Genomic DNA, 24,637 nt, shown 5'->3' with positions numbered 1-24,637 from the left:
CCGTGGGGAGATGCAGCCATGCCTGCCTCGCTCAGTCCTCCCTGGCTCCTGGCAGCCAGCGGCACCCCCAGCTCATGCTGGGCAGCGAGCACCTGCTCGTCTGAAGTGCTGCCTGGGCCACAAGCCTCTCGTGCTGTGTCCATAGCAGCAGAGGAGAGGCTGCCCCCATGGTCAAAGCCAGCAAAGCTCCATGGGGCAGGGCATGGGCACTCCTATGGGGCCAGGTGTCTGAGACACACACACTCCCCCTCCGGACAGCCCAGGCTGGCCCCGAGTGTGCTGCTGGAGGGAGGGAGGTGGCGGCTAACAACTCCTTCAGGGCTGCAGCGGCGCTGTGTTCTTTCCCCTCCAGCCCCAGGACAGAGTAGCTCTTTGCAGGGACCCTGCATTGCCCTTGTTCCTAGCATCATGCTGGGACAGCGCTAACAAGGGCTCCCTCCAAAGCTCTGCCCCCTCAGTCAATGCAAAAATCCTCCAGCCCCTGAAGCTCACCCTTCCCGAATGTGTCCAGCCGCCCCCCTTCTGACACATGGCCGCTTGACGCCACATGTCTTTCCCAGGCTCCTTCTACCTGCCCTCTGTTCCTCCAGCTGCCGTGGCTTTGGGAGGGAAGTAGAACCCCTTTGGGTTAGGCAGTTAGTTGTCCTTCGCTGCAGTGACCAGTTGTCATGGAGTCCCTGGATGATGCTCTGGAACTGCTCCATACAAAGCCAGGCAGGGCTGTGGGGAGCCTCTCCTCCCTTGGAGCAGACTGTCTGCAGGGCAGGAAGGTCACACAGCTTCACCTCCTGGGTCTGACCTTGCATTCAGCATGTGCCCCTCCGTGCGCTTCCCACAGCGAGTCCACCCAGGCTGGGTCCTGGGGAAGCCACAGGGTCCTGCACCCCCACTTCACAGTCAGATGTGACTCTCAGCCAGCCAGTAATACAGAGGTTTATTTGATGACAGGAACACAGTCCAAAACAGAGCTTGTAGGTACAGCGAACGGGACCTCTCAGCCGGGTCCATTCTGGGGGGCAGTGAGCCAGACCCCCACATCTGCACTTCACTCCTCGTCCCCAGCCAGCTGCAAACTGACTCACCCTCCAGCCCCTCCTCCTCTGGGCTTTGTCCCTTTCCCGGGACAGGAGGTCACCTGATCTTTGTTCTCCAGCACCTTCAGCTGGCACCTTTGTAGGGGAGGGGCTCAGGTCATTAGTTGGCAGGAGACAGATTGTCGGCCATTTTCTGTCCAGCCAGCTTCACATCTGCCCTCTAGAGCTCTGTAACAATCACACCTCCTTCTCCCACCACCTCGATACTTAAGAACTGCATGGGGGAAACTGAGGCACCCATACAGTATTCAGAGAAAACATGAACATTCCCACTTCGTCACACCAGGTCTCACCTGAGTGCCGGCCATCTCGCTAGCAGCTGGGGATGGAAGTAGTGGGTCTGGGCAGGCTGGGGTGGGGGTTCCTGTAGGTGCTGCAGAGCAGGAAAATGGGACTCCTGACTCCCCCCCCAGTTCTAGTGGTGCCAGGCAGGCAGTGGCATGGTGGGGGGCTGCAGGGTCCTGTGGGTGGCTGACCCTAACCCACTGCTTGTCTCCCCTTTCAGAGCCATGCTTGCCAACTCGGCCACGATGCGGATCCTCATCAAGGGGGGGAAGGTGGTGAATGACGACTGCACCCTGGAGGCTGATGTCTACATTGAGAATGGCATCATCCAGCAAGTGGGCCGGGAGCTCATGATCCCGGGAGGGGCCAAGGTGATCGATGCCACCGGGAAGCTGGTGATCCCAGGCGGCATTGACACCAGCACTCACTTCCACCAGACCTTCATGAACGCCACCTGCGTGGACGACTTCTACCACGGCACCAAGGTACCTGCGGCCCAGTGGGTTAGTGATACTTCTGGAGAGTGGGCCTGGCATGTGCTCTCCTCCTTGGGCAGGTGAGGCGAGGAACCTGAGCTGGGTCCCCATGGGTTGCTGCTGGGGGGTGAAGGTGAAAGGCCTTTCATTCAAGGCAGCAGCTTAGCTCCGGCTCAGGTTATTTGTAGACCATTGTGCTCTTCCTTTCTGAGCCCCTGGATAGCACAGCCCGGAGGGCTTCCTGACGGATCCAGAGCAGATCTTCTGGAAAAACATCTGGGCTTGACTGAAACACAGTCAATGATGGGGAATCCACCATGGCCCTTGGGAAATTGTTGCACTGGTTACTTCCTCTCCCTGTGTCTGAGTCCCTGGGCAATGCTCTGGAACTGCTCCCCACCAAGCCAGGCAGGACTTTGGGGAGCCTCCTCTCCCTTGGAGCAGACTTGTTCAGGGCAAGAAGCTCACACGGCTTCACCTTCTGGGTCTCTCCTTGGAGCATTCAGCATCCTCTGCCCCTCCGTGCGCTTCCCACAGCGAGCCCACCCAGGCGGGGTCCTGGGGAAGCCACAGGGTTCTGCACCCCCACTTTGCAGTCAGACGTGACTCTCAGCCAGCAAAACAGAGGTTTATTCGATGACAGGAACAGGGTCTAAAACAGAGCTTGTAGATACAGCGAACCAGACCCCTCGGCCGGGTCCATTCTGGGGGGCAGTGAGCCAGACCCCTAGGTCTGCACTTCACTCCTTATCCCCAGGTAGCTCCAGACTAACCAACCCCTCCAGCCCCTCCTCTCTGCTCCGCTCCTTTCCCGGGCCAGGAGGTCACCTGATCCCTTTGTCTTCAACATCTTCAGTTGGCACCTTTGCAGAGGAGGGGCCCAGGCCATCAGTTGCTAGGAGACAGAGTGCCAGGCATTTAGGTGCACTGGCCCTTTGCTCTGCCAGATACTTAAGAACTGCCTAGGGGACACTGAGGCACCAACACAGTATTCAGAAAAAACATTAAGAACGTTCCTAGTTCGTCACACCCTGTTAATAACTTACTCCTTTCTGCCATTCTGGATCTGTCTGGCTTCAGCTGCCAGGCCTTGGCTCGGGTTACCCCTTCCTCTGCCAGCCTGACAAGCCCATTACTAAACGTTCCTTCCCCCTGTAGGTTCTGTGACCAAGTCCCCCCCGAACCTTTGTTAGACCCCAAGTTCAGTCAATGTAGCTTATCACTGTCAGGCAGGTTTTCTAGCCCTTTAATCATTCTCGTGGCTCTTCTCGGACCCCTCGCCAATTTAGCAGCATCCTTCTTGAATTGTGGGCACCGGAGCTGGACACAGGATTCCAGCAGCAGTCGCACCAGTGCCAAATAGAGGTAAAAGAACTGCTCTGCTCCTGCTTTCCCAGCTCGCACTAGCACTTTTGGCCACAGCGTCTTGCTGAGAGCTCGGGTTCAGCTGATTCTCCGCTCCAACATCTTGGAGTCACTGCTGGTCGGATGGAGGCTTCTTAGGCTAACTGGGAGGAGGGAAGGTCTCAGCGAAGCAGTTAGTAGGGTGAGAGCATTCTCCTGGGGCAGGCAGAGCCCTATGGGATAGCAATTCTTACCTTGCTGAGCAGCAGCCTTTCCTTGAGGTGTGCCCATGTGCAGCTGCTCGCTCTGTCCCCATCCTGGGTAATCAGCAGCCTGACCCAGTTGTGTGTGTGTGATTCCCAGGCTCTGCAAAGAGCAGCCGTAGTGCTGCTGTACCTGGCTCTAAAAGAAACCCTGCATCCCTGCTGGGGGAGTGTGTCTGGGGGCAGCGATAGGCTCCTCTGGGCCTGCTCCCTCCAGACCCATCTGTACCAGTGGGTGGAACTTGTGTTTGCTGCATGGAAGCCTGCAGTTTGGTTTGCTGTGGGGTCCCCTTTGGCCATACTGGGGAACGTCCAGGCTGCTGGGTCTGTGCAGCCGGCTCCCCTGCCCTGCTTTCCCAGGCCTGCCTCCTCGTGTGTGCTCGGGGATGGCAGCTGCTCCTCAGCCCTGTAGGCATTTGCTCCAGTGGCCTGTTCCTGCCCCCAGCCAGGAGATGGGAACAAGCTCTGCTCATACGGCTTGGTGCCCAGGCTTCCTTCCTGAGTTGTTTGCCCTGGCAGGAGGGAGCAGAGCAGGTCTGACAAGGCCGACTGCAAGGAGTTGGCCAGGCATTGGCGCTGACTGCCTGGGTGCTCTGGGGCTGGGGGAAAGATGCTGGGTTCTGAGCACTCACCGGCAGCTTCCCTATTAACTCCTCCCTCCCACCCCCAGTGCCTCTTGCCTGCCTGCAGACCTGGCCAATCAGTGCCTCCCCTCAGCTCCCACCTACTGCGATCAGCTGGTACACGGTGTGCAGGAGGTGCTGAGGGGGGAGGACTGAGGGCGGGGGTGGGGTCTGGGGCAGAGCTGTGTGTCAAGCACCGCCTGGCGCATTGGAAAGTTGGCGTCTGTGCATCCAGCAATGGCTTCTGGGCCCAGGAGCTCTGCAGTCGCACTGTGACCTCGTCAAGCACTGTGTACCAAAGCGCGACGCTGCGGGAGAATCGTGTCTCTTGCACTGGCCCCGAGTAGACGCGCCATGCTGCGGGGACATCGCATGCCCACTCCAGGCACTCGCTCTTGCGCTGGGAGGGAGCATGGCCAAGCAGGTGCCTGCCCGTGGCTCTGTATTATGGCATCTTGCTTGAAACTTCATTTGACTAGAGCATGGAAATTAGAGGCCTGCACTGTTTTGCACCATGGATCCCACCCTCCTCAGCTCAGAGCACGGCTCAGGCCCAAGGAACGTGTCACGCTCTGCACTAGGGAAGGGGATGCATGTTTCTCTCTAACGTGGGCATGTGCCAAGGCGTGCAGATTTGCCCGGCATACTTGTCCCAGCACAACTGCCTGATCACTCAACGCCATGCAGTCTGTCTCAAGGGAGCACGAATGTTCTCGCTGAGTCCCAGGAGCAATGAGTAGGCGCTGAAGACGGGACTTAGCAGTTCCCGGGCAGCTGGATAAGAACCTGAGAGCGGCCATCCTGAGTCAGACCAAAGATCCATCAGACCAGTGTCCTGTCTTCCCACAGTGGCTATAAGAAGGGAATCCCAATGGGAATATTGTGCTGTGTTGGTCCAGGCACGGTATTCCCATTGGGATCTGCCATCCCTGGGGCTCACGGTTCTCATCTGGTGGTTAATGGGCTGAATTCCTTGAATTGAACCTTGCTGCCTGTCTCCACCTCGTGCACAGTCTGTAACTTGGGCCGCGCTCTGAGGGCGCCTTCTGCGGGCGGGAGCTGAATGGGGAGATGTCATTGTGCCATGGACCATCTCTAGGCAGGGCCTGGCTGCTTGACGCATTAGGGCAGCGGTGCTGGCCCCTGGGCTTCTTGGCCTGGTTTAACTGAAATGCCCAGACACAGGAAGCTGTTCTCAGCGAATTAGCCTCTCCTCTAGTGGAGCCTTTCGCTGGCCGGGCATGGACTCGGCCTCAGAGGGCAGGAGGACAGCCACAGTGCCAAGGCTGCTCCTGGCGCAGGGAATGGCCACTCGTGGCTTCATGGGCCTGTGACTGGACACCCCTTCCCAGCAAGCCCCCCTCCCCCTACTGGAAGGCAGTGCCCTGAGGAGCCTGTGGTGGGAAGGGCAGGTATGGACGTTCCCGGAACGGAGGCTGTGCTGCTTGTGTGCTGCTTCCAGGCTCCCTGCCTGCTGGTCTCCAAGGAGCTGGCTCCAAGCCGGTGGCTAGGACTCACTGGGAGGGTCCTGCTACTGTTGGACATTGGCCTGCCTGCTTGCAGGGGCATTGTGGGCGAACTGCTAGGGGCCACACTCAGCCATCCGACCCACACGTTCTCCAGATGTTGTGCGGGAGCTGTACCTCTTCCCCGCTTGTGTGAGTGGCTCTCCAGCCCAGGGAGACGGGCGCAGCATCAGAACCCAGAGCGCAGGTCTTTCCTTTTCTCTTGGCTCCGGGGAAGCCATCACGCTGCCCTGCTCCTATCTCTACTGTGCTGCCTGCCGCATGCCGTTCTCCCAGCTGGCACGGAAAGCTGACAGTTCTGTCTTGGCTGGCAGCAGCAATAGGAGAGACGCGTGTGACATCTCTGCAGCCTGGCAGCGGCGCCTGGAGGGTCAATGTGCCTGCAGAGACAGGTGATCTCTGCGCTGAGGTCCCAGCTGCTACCCAGGAGGCCCAGCTGGGAGGGCTCCAGTTCTCAGGCTCACCCTGGGGTTTCATAACAAAGCTCAGCACTGCGAGCGGGCGAGGTATGAGTGGCTCCCTGGAGCCCTCCAGCTGCATGGCCGGCCTCTCTCGCTCTCCACCCCCCAGCTGCAGGGTGCCGGCTGCTCTCCCATTTGCAGGGTGGCTGATTTGATAACCTTGGCTTGGCTCTGGCTGCAGTTGGAATTGGAGAAGTGGTGAGGACTGGCAAAGAGCTGGGTTGCTGGGATCCACTTCCCCAGCCCTGCACACATTGTAGGGAGCAGGAAGGTAAAACTGCCCAGCCTGCTGTACTGCTCCAGCCCCTTGGTGCAGGAATGCTGGGTGGCAGCGTCCTTTGCAGCCAGGACCACAGCCCTGGAGTGGGGAGAGCTGGAATTCACCCCTTGATTTCAGGCTTTTCCATCATACACGGCAGGGGAAACTGCTCTCTGGTTTGTAGGATGTCTCCATCCAGGCACCTTGGGATCCTCCGCAGGTAGTAACAGTGCCACAGTCTCACCAGCCTTGCCTCCTCCCTCTGAGGTAGCTAAAGGATATCCCCCCCCCCCCCCCCGCCACACACACACAATGCAGCCACCTCTGGGGTGGGTGTGGCAGGTGCGTAACAGCCACACTACACAAGCAGCGAGAAGGGGAAGTGAAGACTCTCATATCCCAGTAGAGTCACAGGCCCAGTCCAGCCTAGCTAAGGTACGCCCCTGTCTCTCCCTGTCTGTTAGTTTATGTCTTATCTGCATCCACCCCACAGCAGAATTCAGGCGTTAATTCCAGAGCCACGAGCTGCAAAGGAGCCTTGGGCCCGTTGGGATGGTTAATGATGCATAACACCTGCCTGGGGCCTGCAGCCGCCACGTGTGAACTGCCCCCTTCATCTCAATGAGGCGCTGACTCTAAAGCCTCACAATGGTACTTCTGAGCGGGACTCGTCAGGTCCATAAGTGCCCTGGCCCAGCGACTGCATGTGCCAAGAGCAGGAGTGGGGCTGGCCCCAGCTCGTCCCCCCCATGCAGGGCTGCTGAATGGGGCAGGAACTCTGCTTTGCGAGCTGCCTCCCCTCGCCACTGCTCTCCGCCTGCAGGCGGCCATAGAGCCGTCTGCCTGCCTGCCTGGGGCTGCGGGTGCCTCCTGGCAAGCAGGGTTCTGCTCAGCAGGGCTATATGCAAGCTCTTCCTGCTGGGGATGCCAGATGGGCCTCCCTCAGGGAGCAGCAGTGGGTGCAGGAAGGGATGGGTGACTTGGCAGAAGGAAAGGGTGGGTGGCTGGTGCTGGGAGGAGGAGGTGGTACTCTGCAGGGCCTGGGGCTGGAGCTACCAGCCCCTTGCTCACTTGGCTTGTGCCAATGTGCACTGGGTGTCCCCAGAAGCGGTGGGACAGGGGCTGGTGCAGCCTGGTTAGCTGGGCGGTGTCTGCCACCTCCTACCCTGCTCAGGGTGCAGCTCGGCGCTGCGGCCCTGTCCCTAGAGCGTCCTAGTATCCCAACCTCTCTCCAGGCAGCCTCTGCTCCCTGCTGTGGCACAGGCGTCTGCTGGGGGGTGCAGATGTGACAAATTGGGAATGTTCTTAATGTTTTCTCTGAATACTGTGTTGGTGCCTCAGTGTCCCCATGGCAGTTCTTAAGTATCTGGCAGAGCAAAGGGCCAACACACCTAAATGCCTGGCACCCTGTCTCCTAGCAACTGATGGCCTGGGCCTCTCCTCTGCAAAGGTGCCAGCTGAAGATGTTGGAGACAGAGATCAGGTGACCTCCTGGCCCTGGAAAGGGGCTGAGCAGAGAAGAGGGGCTGGAGGGGGTTGTTAGTCTGGAGCTGGCTGGGGACGAGGAGTGAAGTGCAGACGTGGGGGTCTGGCTCACTGACCCTCAGAATGGACCTGGTCAAGGGGTCCGGTTCGCTGTATCTACAAGCTTTGTTTTAGACCATGTTCCTGTCATCAAATAAACCTCTGTGTTACTGGCTGGCTGAGAGTCACATCTGACTGCAAAGTGGGGGTGCAGGACCCTCTGGCTTCCCCAAGACCCCACCTGGGTAGACTCGCTGTGGGAAGTGCACGGAGGGGCAGAGGATGCTGAATGCTCCAAGGAGAGACCCAGGAGGTGAAGCCGTGTGAGCTGCTTGCCCTGAACAAGTCTGCTCCAAGGGAGAGGAGGCTCCTCAAAGTCCTGCCTGGCTTGGTGGGGAGCAGTTCCAGAGCATCGCCCGGGGACTCTGTGACAGCAGAGCCTGGTGCCAATTGCTCCCTGTGACGGGCCTGCTGCACCTGTGCCCAGTAACTAAGCTCCTCTGGCAGCAAAGCAAGGGCTGCAGCTGCAGGGGGCTGGGCACAAGGAACTCTGGTGGTTCTGCTGCCCAGGGACTGCAAACACAGCCTGGAGCACAAGGCCTCCCTCCCAGCCCTCGGCTCCCCTTCTGCTCTGGTTTGCACTGGCTGCTCCCCACTCCCAGCCCCTAGGCTCAGGCTTCACTGAACTGGCAGCTCGGAGCTCAGCAGAACTGATCCTGTGGGCAGCTGGGCCTGAGGGGCTGCCCGTGGGGGTACTGGCCCGTTTGTGACCTGAGCTCTGGTTCCATGGAGTGGGGGCTGGGGCTGGCCTTTCGGTGCAGCCTGACTGGGCTGAAGGGACCTGGTACATAATGGGAAGGGAAGGGCTGGAGCCCAAGTCACTCCCCCGCCCTGTCCTCAGCTGGCCCTGCTCCCAGTCTGGTGTCCCCCACACCCCATTTCTGCTGCTGCCCCTTGATCCAGGGGCGCAGTGCCGGTAGAAGCGTGGACTGCTGACAAGTGAGGTAACTGGCTCGCTCGCCCAGGCCCTGGTGCGTTAAAGCTGAACTTGGCTCCAGGGGGAAAGGCTCAGCAGGGGGCTGCCTAGGCTGGGACCCATCTAGTGCGACTTGAGGCAAAGCAAGTGGCCAGAGGTGGGGCCAGAGGCCCTGCCCTTCCCTGCACTGGGGCTGCTGCACCCGCCATGTGTGCAGAGCAAAGCTCCCTCTTTGTCCGGTGGCTGGATAGTGTGTGTCGTGCCTGCAGCTGGTTTGCCTTTGTTCCTCCTCGGCCCGTCCTGCTGCCCATCTCCCCCATGTGGTGCTCCTGCCGGCTTGCTGGGCGGCTGAATGTCTCGAGTCCTTGGAGGCTGGAGCAACAAAGAGCCCATCTGCAGGCATCTCCCTGCCCTGGCTCTGGTGAGGAGCTTGGGCCAAGGGTGGGGCTGCAGCGTAGTAGTGCATCCCCTCCTGCTGTGAGAGCAGAGCGGGGCCAGTGGCAGGCTTGGTCCTGCTGCTGGGCAGGGCAGGATGGAGGAGTCAGGCACCTTGGACCCCTTCTCAGGGTTTGCACCTCTCCCCTGTACCTGCCTTGCCTGCTGCCCTTTGTGCTGGCCGGGCTGCTGCTGGGGGAGGGACCCAGAGAGGGGTCCCCTCGGATCAAGCGGGGCCTCTGCCTGCTGCAGTCTGTCTGCACCAGCCCCTCGCCATAGTAACCGTGCATCTGGGGCCAGGCTGCTTTGTGCTCAACACAATGAGCGTATGTCACGTTGCAGGCTGCGTGCTGCAGGTCCCGTGCAGCAGCTGGCCTGGGATGTGTCTGCCCCAGAGCAGGGAGCCTGCCCTCTGCCGGGTGGCCAGCACCAGGGCTAGGACAGGGGAGCTGCCAGCCCCCAGTGCAGCTTCTGGCTGGGATCTCACAGCTCAGCCCCTTTCCCAGGGCCCAGCCCTGGGGTGGGGTCCAGGCTCACAGTAATGTGGCTTTCAGGTGCAGACGATTCATGCAGGGCTGGTGCTACAGAGTCCTGCTGAGATGTCCACAGCTGTGATGACATGCCCCTGGCTTAGTGGCCTGTAGCATTCATGTCCTGTCCCAAAAGCGCATGTGCTGGGGCCTGAGCGCAGGAGCCCTAATGCCAGGCCCAGGCAGCCCCCCCCTGCCCTATGCGGTGCTGCTGTCTCTCAAGCCTGATCCATAGCCCCTTGTTCTTCCAGCCCTGCCAGTACCCATCTGTCCTGCCCTCTGTGGTTGCAGAGCTGAGGCAGCCAGGGGGCTAGCTGGGCAGGGGAGGGGGGCAGCAGGCCTCACCCCCTAGAGCAGGGGTGGGCAAACTACGGGCCGCATCCAGCCCACCAGCTGTTTTAATCTGGCCCTCGAGCTCCCGCTGGGGAGTGGGGTCTGGGGCTGCTCCATATGGCTCCCAGAAGCAATGGCATATCCCCCTTCTCCTACTCCTATGCATGGGGCAGCCAGGGGGCTCCACTCCTCACACTGTCCCCGCCCCAAGCACCACCCTGCAGCTCCCATTGGCCAGGACCTGTGGCTAATGGGAGCTGCAGGGGCAGCAGGTCGCAGCAGAGCCGCCTGGCTGTGCTTTCGCAAAGGAGCCAGAGGGTGGACATGCCTCTGCTTACGAGAGGCGCTTGAGGTAAGCGCTGCCAGGAGCCTGCACCCCTGAGCCACCATCACTCCCCGTGCTCCTGCCCCAGCCCTGATCCCCCTCCTGCCCTCCAAACCCCTCAGTCCCAGCCTGGAGCACCCTCCCATGCCCCAGAGCCCACACTCCTGGCCGGAGCCCTCATCCTTCTCCCTACTCTAGCCCAGCGCCCCCTCCCACCCCTAACCCCAATTTCGTGAGCATTCATGGCCCGCCATACAATTTCCATACCCAGATGTGGCCCTCAGGCCAAAAAGCCCTCCCCCCTGCCCCACATGTTTGAGGGGTGGGTGATGGGTTCTGACATGGCTCAGGTGCAGGAACCCTGTGTCCCAAGAGCTCAGTGCCCTGTCCTCAGCCCCCAATGGGTGGGTGGAGCTGAGTTTCCCTTAGCTCAACTAAGCACCCTGAGCTGCTGTTACGCAGGCTGGGCTCTTGCCTCCGGGCTGGGCTGGCTCCATGTGGGGGTGGGATACATGTGCTGCCAGTGTCCCTGCTGCCACCTGCCGCGCAGCTGCAAAGGGATGAGAAGGAGCAGATGCCAAATTAGTCCAGATTAAGGATTTACCAGGCACAGCAGCAGCAGGAGAGCTGTGAGCTGGGGCTGGGGCTGTCAGCACCTCGGCCTGCAGGAACTGGAGGAGACGCTGAGAGGGTTGAAATCCAGCACTCCCCCTGCCCCCGGAGAATGGCTTTCCTGCCAGGGGCTGCCAAGTCAGGGAGGCGGGTCTCTGCCCATGAGAACGCCCCTTCCCTGACAGTGTGGCCAAGGTTCCCTCCCCCTGTCCCTTACTCACATGCACACGCTGGAGGAGGGGGGGAGTTTAAATCCAGATCAGTAATGGACTACCCAGGGAGACCTGTGAACGGCTTTGCCTGCTCCTGCCATCTGCCCCTTCCCCTCTGTGGGGCTGTATGCCTGGGGGGTGGAGCCCCTCTCCTGCCCTGCCACGGGCTGCTGCCAGGGGTCATTACCCGCACAGGCAGGTGCTAGCTCCGATTGCAGAGTGGCTGTGGCAATCCAGCCCGGTCCCCTGGGTTCATAGTTGCTGCCTGGGACCTCGTGCCACCTTGCTGCACGCTTGGCGTGCTCTTCTGCAGCTGCCTGCGAGCCTGGCCCAGTCTCCCCCTACCTGTCCAGGCAGAGCCTGGCTGTGGGAGTGCTGGACAGGGGAGCTCTCTGCTCCTGGCGGTGGTGAAATGGAGCAGGACTGCCAGCTGCAGTGCAGCCCGAGCGACTTCCCGGAGTGGGCCAAGGCTAACCCATTTCCCTGGCCCCGGTGTCCCAGCCCTGGGCTGGGAGCGGTGATTGTCAGGGCCCCTGCGCCCCGTTTCTCCTGCCTGGAATCCTAATGATGTTGGACTGTTGCTAAGGAACTGATGATGTAATTTGTATGACATCACTGCATGGGCTAATGGGAGGAGACAAGGCTGGGACAGGCAGCTTGCTCAGAACGAGCAGGTGTGTTGGGAGCACTGAAGGCAGTTAGGTGCCAGAGCTTCAGCTGCTGGGAACTGGGGTAGCTCCATTGAGGTCAGCAGAGCTGACAGAGGCAGTAGGCTGGTCCCTGTGAATTCAACTGTCAGTGCATCATCTAGGGCCAGCTGCAGGAGCGCGGGACTCTGTTAATAGCGGGAGAGCAGGAGGGAGAGTTGGAACTGGGCTAGTAGGGCATGTGCTGGTGCAGGACTACCAGGCCCCATTCAATGGCCCGAGCAGGGAGCAGGGGGTCTGGACAAAGTGGCACTGGCCTGGGCTCTGCGAGGTTCCCTGCACTACAATGCTGTAGTGTTCACGTGCTGCTGAAATGCAGGCGCTGGGGGACTGGACCCTGGCAGCGGTTCCCAACACACCTTGCTGTTGGGCGCTTCCCACCTTATGGGAGGTGGAAGATGGCAGATCTTGTTGGACCTGTGGAGGGGCACAGGGAGGCGGGAGAGCTGCATGGATGGAACGTGGCCAGGGCACAGTGCAGCACAGCCTGCCAGGGGTGAGCGAGTTACCCAGGAGCAGGCAGCCTTAGCTAACATCTCATATGAGAGGTGGCCCTTTCCACCCACACGGCGCCCCAGCACCCTGGGAGGACCTTGGCAACAAGGGATTGCAGCTCAGACCCCCGCTGTCCCTTGGCTGAGTGGTGCCCTGGGTTGATCTCTTCCTCCTGCCTCCCTGAGACCTACCAGCGCCAGCCAAGCAGCTCAGGATCAGCCGGGGAGCTTTGGGGATTAGTGCAGGGCTGGGCGAGGACACAGCTAGGCGTTTGGGAGCTGAGCTGTGGGTGAGGAGTGGGCTGGGCAGGATTCTCCCCCGGCCCATCATACATGCATGCAAACCTTCCTGCTATGCCCACGGGACAGACCCCAGATAGTCCCCCCATGTGCTGTTCCCCTGAGCACCAGATGATGGGCTAATGGTATCAGGTGCCAGGGCATCGAGCTAACAGGCATCGAGCTAGCAGACACTTGACCAAACAGGCACCAGGGCACCGGGCACCAGGGGCGTGGGCTAACAGGTGCCAAGGTGCTGGGCTAATAGGGAACAAGGCATTGGGCTAATGGGTGCCAGGCACTAACGGGCACCAGGGCATCAGGCTAATGAGTGCCACAGCTAATGGGCATCAGGCTAACGGACACCTGCTATGCCCTTCCTGGGTTCCCTCCCAGCTCTGCCAGTGCCCCTCAGCTCAGATGCAAGTCCTTACATTGGTTCTAGCCCTGCCTCCCTGGGCATTTCCCGTGGGGTGGGGGCCTCAGAAAGCGATAGGGCCTGTCCCCCTGCTAAGTCTCAGGGCAGGGTGGGTCTTCCAGGCACACTCATCAGAAACTCACTGCCCACCCTACCAGATCGACATGGCACTCTGCTCACCTGCCTGCTACAGCTGAGCAGAGGCACAGCCCTGCTGGGCTTGGGAAAGGCTGGGGGGGCCTGTAGTCCCTATTCCCGGCCGCTGGGGCTGTCCGTGCATGCTCAGCTGGTGTCCATGCAGCCTGGCTGGGGGTGGGGGCAGTGCTGTTAGTCAGTGGAGGAGGATCGCCGGAGGCTGGGGCTGGGAGGAGCAGACGTGAGGGGTCTCTGATGTCACTGGGGAGTAGGGGGCTGCTCCGCTGTGGCTGCAGAGGGATCCCAGGCATGCAGAGGCCTTGGGACGTGTCGGTCCAGACAGAAGCCGAGGGTGTGGGAATGGAGCTGGGGGACAGGGAGTGATGCACAAGGAGGGAGGGGCGCGGTGACCCGGAGGGTCTGGCATTAGCTGGCAGGCAGATCCAGACAGGGGCCAGCCCTGGTGAATTGTCTGCCTGCCCAAGCGGAATAAGTTGCAAGGAGCCATCTGGGGGGAGATGGGCAGGGAGCCAGGCCCCTGCTACTCTGCACCCCCTGTCCCCGCACTGCTTGGGGCCGTGGCTCAGGCACAGAGTGGCAGCAGAGTGGGGCTGTAGGGAGCATACATGGCACGGGGAGGCAGGGTGCAGCCCCTTCTCTCTGAGCAGATGGGGTGTGTGTGTGTGTGTATCCCTCAGTCCTTGGGGTGGGAGCTGGGCAGCGCTTTGGGCCTGTTCTAATGTTGTTCCTGGTCCGTGCCCTGCCTGGCACCTGTTCGCTGCTCCGGCAACCATGCAGGGCCTGAGGTTCCCTGGCCCTCTCCATGTGGCAGGTGGGACCCAGGAAGGTGGCTGAGCTGTTCCCAGGGTCCCCTCCGGTGGACATGACTCTGCATTTGGCAGCACTGGCATCTCTCTTCCCATGTGATGCCTGTTCCCCTGGTTTGGCCGGTCCCAAAGTCCCTCCACCACCTCCAGCCTTGACTGAACTGCAGTGATGCCATTCGGAGTCGGGCTGCTGGGCACGCTGGCCAGACTGTGGTGGGGTTTGGAGAAGAGCCCCACAATGGTGCTGTGTGGGGCGGGGGCAGGCAGGGGCCCTTGGTTGCTCCCTCTCAGCGGGGGCATGGTGAGGTCCCCTGCCCCGGCTGCAGGGCAGGGGGGCTATTTCCATGTGCATCTGCCCAGTGGGGTGTATCCTTCACCCTGAGCCGGGGCTCCAAGCCAGACTGCCTCTCTCTGGACAGAGCGAGGGCAGGCGAATCCATTGGCAAGCTGAAGCTCAAGCTGGCTGTGGAGCATCATGAGCAGCGCCTGGTACTGGTGCCCCGGAACTGCCCCAGCTGCCGTCGCCGGGGAGGTGACAGACTTGGTTCTGACCTGAAAGCCCTACATGGACTGGTCCTCTTTCCCCCCGCCCCCGTGACAAGCAGCAGAGCGCCCTGGGCAGGAGAGGGAGCTGGTGGCAGGGCCTCTGCTGGGCTCCCTCCCCAGCCTGCCAACCACCAGAGCCCAAGTGCCAGGCCTGGCTGCACCAGCGGCTCTGGGCCAGGCTGAGCTGGCTCGGCAGGGTTCTGGCCTGTGAACCGGCTTCCTTCAGGTGGTGACGTGTAGTGCGCTGTCCGCAGGCTTGGGGTGGGGTTCTGCTGGTGGGGGGTTTGTAGACTATCAGGGTGAGGCTGGTGTTGGATACCAGGGAGGAGGGGGGCTCGGTGCCTGTGCATTGGGGCTGCTGAGATGAGTGAGTGTGTCTCTGTATGTGTGCATGTGCGCACGGACACATGTTCAGGGTGTTTTGCTCAGGACTTAGGCCTGGCGCTTCCTGTGAGTGGCGATGGGAAGCTGTCTGGGGGTTCGCTCCCTCCCCTCCCCGTGACTTCCCTGGTGCTGCTGGAGCACAAACTGCCTGTGCCGTGCGCGGGGGCTTCTGCTGGCTGGGCGCACGTGGCCGACAGGTCTGGCGGCTCCCAGTTCCTGTGGAAGGCTTACTCCATGGCCCACTGGGCCTTTTAGCAGCTGGGAGCGGGTTTGTCATAGAATATCAGGATTGGAAGAGACCTCAGGAGGTCATCTAGTCCGACCCCCTGCTCAAAGCAGGACCAACCCCAACTAAATCATCTCAGCCAAGGCTTTGTCAAGCTGGACCTTAAAAACCGCTAGGAATGGAGATTCCACCACCTCCCTAGGGAACCCATTCCAGTGCTTCACCACTCTTCTAGTGAAATAGTGCTTCCTAATATTCAACCTAAACCTCTCCCACTGCAACTTGAGACCATTACTCCTTGTTCTGTCATCTGCTACCACTGAGAACAGTCTAGATCCATCCTCTTTGGAACCCCCTTTCAGGTAATTGAAGGCTGCGATCAAATCCCGCCTCACTCTTCTGCAGACTAAACAAGCCCAGTTCCTTCAGCCTCTCCTCATAAGTCATGTGCCTCAGCCCCCTAATCCTTTTTGTTGCCCTCCGCTGGACTCTCTCCAATTTGTCCACATCCTTTTTGTAGTGGGGGGACCAAGACTGGACGCAATACTCAAGATGTGGCCTCACGAGTGCCGAATACAGGGGAATATTCACATCCCTCGATCTGCTGGCAATGCTCCTACTAATGCAGCTCAAAATACCGTTAACCTTCTTGGCAACAAGGGCACACTGTTGACTAATATCCAGCTTCTCGTCCACTGTAATCCCCAGGTCCTTTTCTGCAGAACTGCTGCTTAGCCAGATGGTCCCTAGCCTGTAGCAGTGCATGAGATTCTTCTATCCTAAGTGCAGGACTCTGCACTTGTCCTTGTTGAACCTCATCAGGTTTCTTTTGGCCCAGTCCTCCAATTTCTCTAGGTCATTCTGGACCTTCACCCTACCCTCTAGCATCTAACTCTTCCCCGCAGCTTAGTATCATCTGCGAACTTGCTGAGAGTGCAATCCAGCCCATTGTTCAGATCATTAATGAAGATGTTGAACAAAACTGGCCCCGGGACCGACCCCTGGGACACTCTGCTTGATACCAGCTGCCAACTAGACAAGGAGCCTTTGATCACTACCCGTTGAGCCCGACGATCTAGCCAGCTTTCTATCCATCTTACAGTCCATTCATTCAATCCATACTTTTTTAACTTGCTGGCAAGAATTCTGTGGGAGACCGAATCAAACCCTTTGCAAAAATCAAGATACATCATGTCCACCGCTTTGCCCATATTCACAAAGCCAGTTATCTCCTCATAAAAGGCAGTTAGGTTAGTCAGGCATGACTTGCCCTTGGTGAATCCATGTTGACTCTTCCTGATCACCTTCCTCTCCTCCAAGTGCTTCACAATGGATTCCTTGAGGACCTGCTCCAGAATTTTTCCAGGGACTGAGGCCAGGCTGACCGATCTGTAGTTCCCCTGATTCTCCTTTTTTAAAGCTGGGCACTATATTTGCCTTTTTCCAATTGTCCGGGACCTCCCCCAATCGCCACGAGTTTCAAAGATCATGGCCAATGACTCTGCAATCACATCAGCCGACTCCCTCAGCACCCTCGGATGCAGCGCATCTGGCCCATGGACTTGTGCATGTCCAGCTTTTCTAAATAGTCCTGAACCTGTTCTTTCACCACTGAGGGCTGCTCACCTCCTCCCCATACTGTGCTGCCCACTGCAGAAGTCTGGAAGCTGACCTTGTCTGTGAAGACCGAGGCAAAAAAAGCATTGAGTACTTCATCTTTTTCCACATCACCTGTCACTATGTTGCCTCCCCCATTCATTAAGGGTCCCACACTTCCCCTGACCGTCTTGTTGTAAACATACCTGTAGAAGCCCTTCTTGTTACTCTTCACATTCCTTGCTAGCTGGAACTCCATTTATGCCTTGGCCTTCCTGATTACACCCCTGCATGCTCAAGCAATATTTTTATATTCCTCCCTAGTCATCTGTCCAAGTTTCCATTTCTTGTAAGCTTCCTTTTTGTGTTTATGCTCACCAAAGATTTCATTGTTAAGCCAAGCTGGTCACCTGCCATATTTGCTATTATTTCTGCACATCGGGTTGGCTTGTTCCTCTGCCCTCAACAAGGCTTTTTAAAAATACAGCCAGCCCTCCTGGACTCCTTGCCCCCTCATATTAGCCTCCCAGGGGATCCTGCCCATCAGCTCCCTAAAGGAGTCAAAGTCTGCTTTGCTGAAGTCAAGCATTCATATTTTGCTACTCTCCTTTCTTCCTGTTGTCAGGATCCTGAACTCAACCATCTCATGGTCACTGCTGCCCAGGTTGCCACCCACTTCTACTTCCCCTACTAACTCTTCTCTGTTTGTGAGCAGCAGGTCAAGAGGAACACAGCCCCTAGTTGGTTCCTCCAGCACTTGCACCAGGAAGTTGTCCTCAACACTCTCCAGAAACTTCCTGGATTGTCTATGCATTGCTGTATTGCTCTCCCAGCAGATATCAGGGTGATTGAAGTCCTGCATGAGAACCAGGATCTGCAATCTGGAAACTTCTGTTAGTTGTCTGAAGAAAGCCTCATCTACCTCATCCCCCTGGTCTGGAGGTCTATAGCAGATGCCCACCATGGCATCACCCTTGTTGCTCTCACCTCTAAACTTAACCCAAAGACTCTCCACAGGCTTTTCTGCAGTTTCATACTAGAGCTCTGAATAATCATACTGCTGTCTTACATACAGCTCAACTCCTCCACCTTTTCGCCTGTGCCTGTCCTTCCTGAACCGTTTATACCCATCCAGGACAGTACTCCCGTCATGTGAGTTACCCAGCCAAGTCTCGGTTATTCCAATCACATCATAGTTCCTTGACTGTGCCAGGACTGCCAATTCTTCCTGTTTGTTTCCCAGGCTTTTTGCATTCATGTACAGGCACCTAAGATAACTAGCCGATTGCCTTGCTTTCTCAGTATGAATCATGAGGCCTCCCCTCTTGCACTCTCCTGCTCGTGCTTCCTTCCAGTATCCCATTTCCCCACTTACCTCAGGGCTTTGGTCTCCTTCTCTCGGCAAACCTAGTTTAAAGCCCTCCTCACTAGGTTAGCCAGTCTGCTTGCGGAGATGCTCTTCCCTCTCTTTGTTAGGTGGAGCCTGTCTCTGCCTAGCACTCCTCCTTCTTGGAACAGCATCCCATGGTCAAAGAATCCAAAGCCTTCTCTCCGACACCACCTGCATAGCCATGCATTCACCTCCACAATTCGATGGCCCCTACCTGGGTCTTTTCCTTCAACTTTATTATAAAGAAAAAAGTAAAAGAAGCACCTCTGTAAAACCAGGATGGAAGGTAATTTTACAGGGTAATAAGATTTAAAACACAGAGGATTCCACTCTAAGCAAAACTTCAAAGTTACAAAAAACAGGAATAAACCTCCCTCTTAGTATAGGGAAAATTCACAAGCTAAAACAAAAGATAACCTAACACGTTTCCTTGCTATTACTTACTATTTTTGTAAGCTTGGATGCTTATTTCAGGTAGGGTTTTAGGAGATGTTTTTTCCTGCCCTGGTCCCACTCTATCCAAGAGAGAACACAAAGAAAGAGAGCACAGAAACCTCCCCCCACAGATTTGAAAGGATCTTCCTCCCTTATTGGTCTTTTTGGTCAGGTGCCAAACAGGTTATTTGAGTTTCTTAACCCCTTACAGGTAAAGGAGGGATTTTATGCTACCCTTAGCTGTATGGTTATGACAGGGAGTCCAGCTGCTCTGGGGCCATCTTTGCAGCCCCTACCTCTGGCTGTGCAGGGAGCCAGCCAGATGACTCCCGGCCTGGCCATGCTTTGGGGTGGGGGTGGGGAGCAGCGTTCCCCACTCTGCCTGGGCTTCAGCCAGTGCCTGTGGCCTGCTCCGGCTTGCTTGGCCCTGTCCTGGCCTAACTGGGTGCAGCAGGCTGGCCCCTCGCTGGGCTGACTAGCCAGAACCCCCTGCTGCGTTGCAGAGACAGACCCACTCCTGGGTAAGGCACTAGCCTGTGACTCAGGAGAGCAGGATTCAATCCCCAGCTGTCCAGGCCCTGCCCTACCCTGCCACACAGGGGCTGTGAGGAGAAAGACATTGCAGAATGAGCGATGCTCAGGTACTGCAGTGCTGGGGGTCATAGATGTGCCTAGATTCATAGGACAAGATAGAACAACCCAGAGCCACTTACTGTAGGTCCTTGAAAAAACTCATTTTTCCTTCCCTTCTGTCTGGCCATTGACCCCATTCCCCTCACCCAGGTGTCTGAACCCCTTCCCACTGCCTCTCCCCAGAGCAGTGCCCGGATTAGGGCAAGCAGGTGATCAGACAAGCCCCACAGACCAACAGGCTGTGACCTGGGGACCAACCGGGTTTGCCGAGGGCAGGACAACGCCCATTGCTCAGCCCAATGTTAAACGCCCTGCTGCTCTGACCAGTGTGACTCAGAAGCCCCTCTCCTGTCCCCCACAGGCTGCTCTGGTCGGAGGGACGACCATGGTCATCGGCCACGTGCTGCCTGACAGGGAGACCTCCCTCCTGGACGCCTACGAGAAGTGCCGGAGCCTGGCCGACCCCAAGGTCTGCTGTGACTACGCCCTGCACATGGGCATCACCTGGTGGGCCCCCAAGGTAAGCAGGGACCCCGGCGCTTGGGCTGGGGAGGGGCTAGTAGCCAGGCTGCAGGGGCTTGTGCCGCATGCCTGCACCTCCCCTTCTCTCCCATCCCTGTTACTGTCTGCGTTGCACTGGCAGCTCCTAGGCCAGCCATTCACAGTGATGGGAACCCTGGAAACATGCCCAGGGGCTGACTCCAAACGGCTGAGTTTTTTCCTCCAGTTGGCACAGGACCCCGGCTGCCTCGCGAGTGCCCCACTGAGAGCCCCCGCTGGGGGACGGGCGCTGTGGCAGTGGCTGCTGGCTCTACAGAGCTGGGCTGGGGTAACTTCTGGATGGGCCAATGCATTTGGACAGGCTGGTTCATGGAGTGGCCACGAGCTGGAACAGCCCAGGCCTAAGCTGTGGCACGTGCCCCAGGGCCAGAGCAACCCCCTGGCAGTCCCAAGGTGAGCAGCTCCTCTGCCAGGACCCTGCCTAACAGCAAGGGGGCTGCAGTGCCCCCGATACCACTGGGGGCCGGCTGGGGAGTCCCAGGCCCCGTGGGAGAGTGTGCCAAGGTGTATGAGCAAGTGGGGCCCTGAGCCAGGAGAACAGCTGCCGAAGCCAGTGCCGCCTGGTGCCCTGACCAGCCTGCTGTGTGGGTTGTTTTGTATGCGCCCCCTGCCCCTCCCCGGGCTCTGCTCTGAGCTGTCTGTACCCGCCGCTAACCTCACCCAGCTGCAGCCGCTAACACAGCAGCCGTGGGCTGCTCAGCCGGCCCCAGTGTCGCAAGTGGATGTGGGCTGTGCCCTCCACACTCTGCTGGCCCCGGCACAGGTGGCAGGGCGCTGACCCCAAGCCCCGTGTGCTCCTGGCGTCAGTGGAGTCTGGGAATGCCCAGCATGGAGTGACCCAGTGAGCCCTGGACCTGAGGTAGAACCATGCGCCCACATGTTGGTGCTGCCAGGCTGCAGCCTGGCCTTCGCCAGCTCCCTCAGCCCCAGATTCCCAGCCCTTCATCTGCCCCTCTGTGCTGGGTGGCTGCTGGATCTCCCATGGGCCTTTGCATGAGCTAGGCTTGAGGTGCAGTCTGTTTCCCTCTGCCCCAGAGCAGGTTGCATGCCACGGCTGCCCCAGCCACTGGGCCTTCCTGTTTAGGACCTTCTCCAGCCATAGCTCTCAGCTGCTCTGTCACTGCGCCCCCCTCTCTGCCCCTAGGTAGCTAGCACAGTGCTCACGGGCATTGCCGATACGCCAGCCCCAGCTGGGGGTGCCCCAGCCGCAGCTCTCCCAGCATGGGAGCGTAGGGTTCTCGGGGGGCAGGCCTGTCCCCTGGGCTGCTGCTCAGGGCCCCAGCAGTTCTGCACTTGCGATCACAAGCCCAGGGCTCCTGCTGCCCCGCCCAGGCCAGGGCCCGTGCTGACATGCCCTAGGTCAGAGGTTCTCAACTCTTTTCTTTCTGAGGCCTCCCTAACATGCTATAAAAACTCCACGGCCCCCCTGTGCCACAACAGCTGGTTTTCTGTATATAAAACGCAGGGCTGGCGTTAGGGGGTAGCAAACAGGGCAGTTGCCTGGGGCCCCATGCCACAGCGGCCGCCATGAAGCTACGTTGCTCAGGCTTCGGCTTCAGCCCCAGGTAGGAGGGTTCAGGGCCCTGGGCTTCAGCTTTCTGCCCTGGGCCCCAGCGAATCTAATGCTTGCCCTGCTTGGAGGCCCCCATGAAACCTGCTCGAGGCCCCCTAGGGGACCCCAGGCCCTGGTTGAGAACCACTGCCCTATGTCCTCCTGTGACAGCTGCTGGAGCGGCTTGCTGCCCGTGCTGGGCCTGAGTTGGTTGGTTTGTCTGTGTGCCAGTCTGCATGCGACTGGCTCTCCCGCACACCCTAGGTCCTCCTGTGACAGCTGCTGGAGCAGCTTGCTGCTGGTGCTGGGCCCAGGCACGGCCAGTGTCTGGCCCCCCTAGCCCGGTGGCACACTTGATCTTGCTAGGGGACGTGTGGAGGGATGGGTTGTGCTCTGCATGTGGGGCCCAGTCCTGCGGGAGCATGCCCAGCCCCATGGCACAGGCGCTGGCCTGGCCATGCCTGTCCTTCACTTGGCAGGTGAAGTCTGAGATGGAGAGCCTGGTGCGGGAGAAGGGGGTGAACTCCTTCCAGATGTTCATGACCTACAAGGACGTGTACATGCTGCGGGACAGCGAGCTCTACCAAGTCTTCCTCACCTGCAAGGACATTGGCGCCATTGCCCGGGTGCATGCTGAGAACGGGGAGCTGGTGGCAGAGGTGAGCATACGTGGGCTGCGCCGGGGCAGATGCCACCCAGGATTGGGGCTGGAGAGCTGGGGGCTCTTGGTGAGCTCATGCTGAGAAATGTACCTGGGACAGTGTCACGGAGTGTGGGGGAGTCCGGCCCTGCACCCCTCTTCCTGGGACTCTCAGTGACTCTCAGCCAGCCAGTAAAACAGAAGGTTTATTGGATAACAGGAATGCAGGTTACAGCAGAGCTTGTAGGCACAGTCAGGACCCCTCAATCGAGTCCTTCTGGGGTTCAGGGTGCTTGGATCCCAGCTTAGGATACCCTGAATTCCCCCGCCCCAGCCCAAAACCAAAACTGACTTAACTCCCCTCCAGCCAGCCCCTTCCTTTGTTCCCCTTCCCGGGCAAAGGTGTTGACACTCCTCCCTGCTCCCTGGCTCAGGTTACAGGCTGAGCACTTGTCCCTCGCCTGAAGTCCTCCCCAGCTCTCCCATCCCCCACACAGATAGTCCCTGCTCCATCAGAGACAGGCAGAGCCCTTCATCCGGGGGCGGGTCCCCCCCGCAAGGAAGCCGTGCAGCAGGGATGGTTGGAGAGCCGGGCAGCCCAGGGACCAGATGAACGTGGTGGAGAGCCCAGCTAGCATGGGGCTGCCTGTAACAATCCTGCCAGGCATAGGGGAGCCAGCTCCCAGCCAGCCCCCCATTGTCTGAAAGCAGCCCAGGCTGCCTGTGAGGCCAGGTGGGGCATTGTTGGGGTGGGGGTCGGGGGCTGTGGTTCAAGGCAGCCTGTGCCCACTCAGACTGGCCTGGGCCCTTCTCACTAACTCCCTGTTCCCACCCAGGGTGCGAAGGAGGCGCTGGATTTGGGCATCACGGGACCAGAGGGAATCGAGATCAGCCGACCGGAGGAGGTGAGGCCTGAGCTGGGCTCCCCTGCCCTCTCCATGGGAGGCAGCAGGCAGGACCCTCAGCTAGTGGTTCCCATTGCTCCCCCTGGGGCCCCGTCCTGGCTAGACCAGCCCTTCTGGGTTTGCTGGCAGCTCTCCACTCTCCCAGCCGCCCCTCAGTGCTCAGTTCCTGCTGGACGCTGCCATGGAGCGTGCCAGGCACGCTAGTCGAAAGGCCACCCGAGCGCAGGCTCCCCATGGCCTGGGACGCTCCAGCTAACGTGGCCCCATTTGGCACCATTCCAGCCACACCACTTCTGGTAGCGGGCCCTGGCGGCCCACTCCTCCTGCGCCTGGATGAGCTGTGTCCATGAGCTGCAGCACAGCTCAGTGAGCGCTGGCCAGGGGGTTCTCCACCCCGTCCCCCTCCCAGCCACGTAGTGGGGAGCATTGGCTGCCCCAGCCCCCTCCCAGCAGCCGGCGGGAGTGGCCATCCTGCTCCTTTGCCTTCCCACCCTTGTGCTCTGTCCCTGCCCTACAAACTGCCCTGCCCCGCCCTGCCCTGGGGGTGAGCGCCCAGCTGGGCACTGAGCCTCTGGATCCCTCCAGCAGCTCCACGGTCCAGCCATTGCCTGGCTGGGCAGGCATCTAGCCTGCCTGTCCGCTGAACACTCCCCCTCAGGTGACCCCAGCCCTGCAGACTGCTGCCTCCTTTGCTGGGGGCTGAGCAGGAAGCCAGGCCCTCTGGCCATGGGACAGGCTGTTTGTTTGGGAACTGCACCGACAGGGGGCCATGTAGGCTCCTCACAAGAGAGGGGCGATTCCCCATCACACCAAGCTCCGGGGCCAGCTTTGGGGGAATGGTCTCCAGGCCCTACCCCACATCTGGCCCTGGGAGCCGCAGTGCAGGGTTCTCTGGACGAGGGGCCATGCAGATCCCCCAGAGGTGGGGCTGTCGGGGTGGTCTGCACTCAGAAGAGTGTCACCAACTTTTCTGTCCCCAGCTGGAGGCTGAAGCCACGCACCGTGTGATCACCATCGCCAACCGGGTGAGTGCCCCCAGCTGCCCCAGGACCTGACACACGCACACACAGCGCCCCCAGGCTGGGCATGGTCAGAGTACCCAGCCCCCCGCCCGAGTCTCCCCACGTGCGCGCGCAACTGTCACGGAGTTCCTGGTTGATGCTCTGGAACTGCTCCCCACCAAGCCAGGCAGGACTCTGGGGAGCCTCCTCTCCCTTGGAGCAGACTGTCTGCAGGGCAAGAAGCTCACACGGCTTCACCTCCTGGGTCTCTCCGTGGAGCATTCAGCATCCTCTGCCCCTCCGTGCGCTTCCCACAGCGAGTTTGCCCAAGCGGGGTCCTGGGGAAACCACAGGGTCCTGCACCCCCACTTTGCAGTCAGACGTGACTCTCAGCCAGCCAGTAACACAGAGGTTTATTCGATGACAGGAACATGGCCCAAAACAGAGCTTGTAGGTACAGCGAACTGGACCCCTCGGCCGGGTCCATTCTGGGGCCCAGTGAGGCAGACCCCCACGTCTGCCCTCATTCCTCGTCCCCAGCCAGCTGGGGATCCATATGAAAATTGAAAGGTGGCTAAGGAACTGGTTAAAGGGGAGACTACAACAGGTCGTACTGAAAGGTGAACTGTC

General features: G+C 59.4%; 1 protein-coding gene across 1 annotated transcript in view; it reads left to right on the top strand.

The window, feature by feature from the left end:
- The first annotated feature begins 1,602 nt into the window (after positions 1–1,602).
- The window catches only part of DPYSL5 (dihydropyrimidinase like 5), a 69,866-nt gene continuing 46,831 nt past the window's right edge, over positions 1,603–24,637 (top strand). Inside the window, exons 1-5 of the mRNA XM_075063466.1 lie at positions 1,603–1,864; positions 19,710–19,868; positions 21,941–22,120; positions 22,938–23,006; positions 23,987–24,031. Of these exons, the coding sequence (XP_074919567.1) occupies positions 1,604–1,864; positions 19,710–19,868; positions 21,941–22,120; positions 22,938–23,006; positions 23,987–24,031 (714 nt within the window). The 5' untranslated portion in view covers position 1,603. The remainder of the gene's footprint in view (positions 1,865–19,709; positions 19,869–21,940; positions 22,121–22,937; positions 23,007–23,986; positions 24,032–24,637) is intronic.

This window comes from Chelonoidis abingdonii, chromosome 3, assembly GCF_003597395.2.
Source record: "Chelonoidis abingdonii isolate Lonesome George chromosome 3, CheloAbing_2.0, whole genome shotgun sequence".
NCBI lineage: Eukaryota > Metazoa > Chordata > Testudines > Testudinidae > Chelonoidis > Chelonoidis abingdonii.
This window is presented reverse-complemented; position numbering and strand designations above follow the sequence as displayed.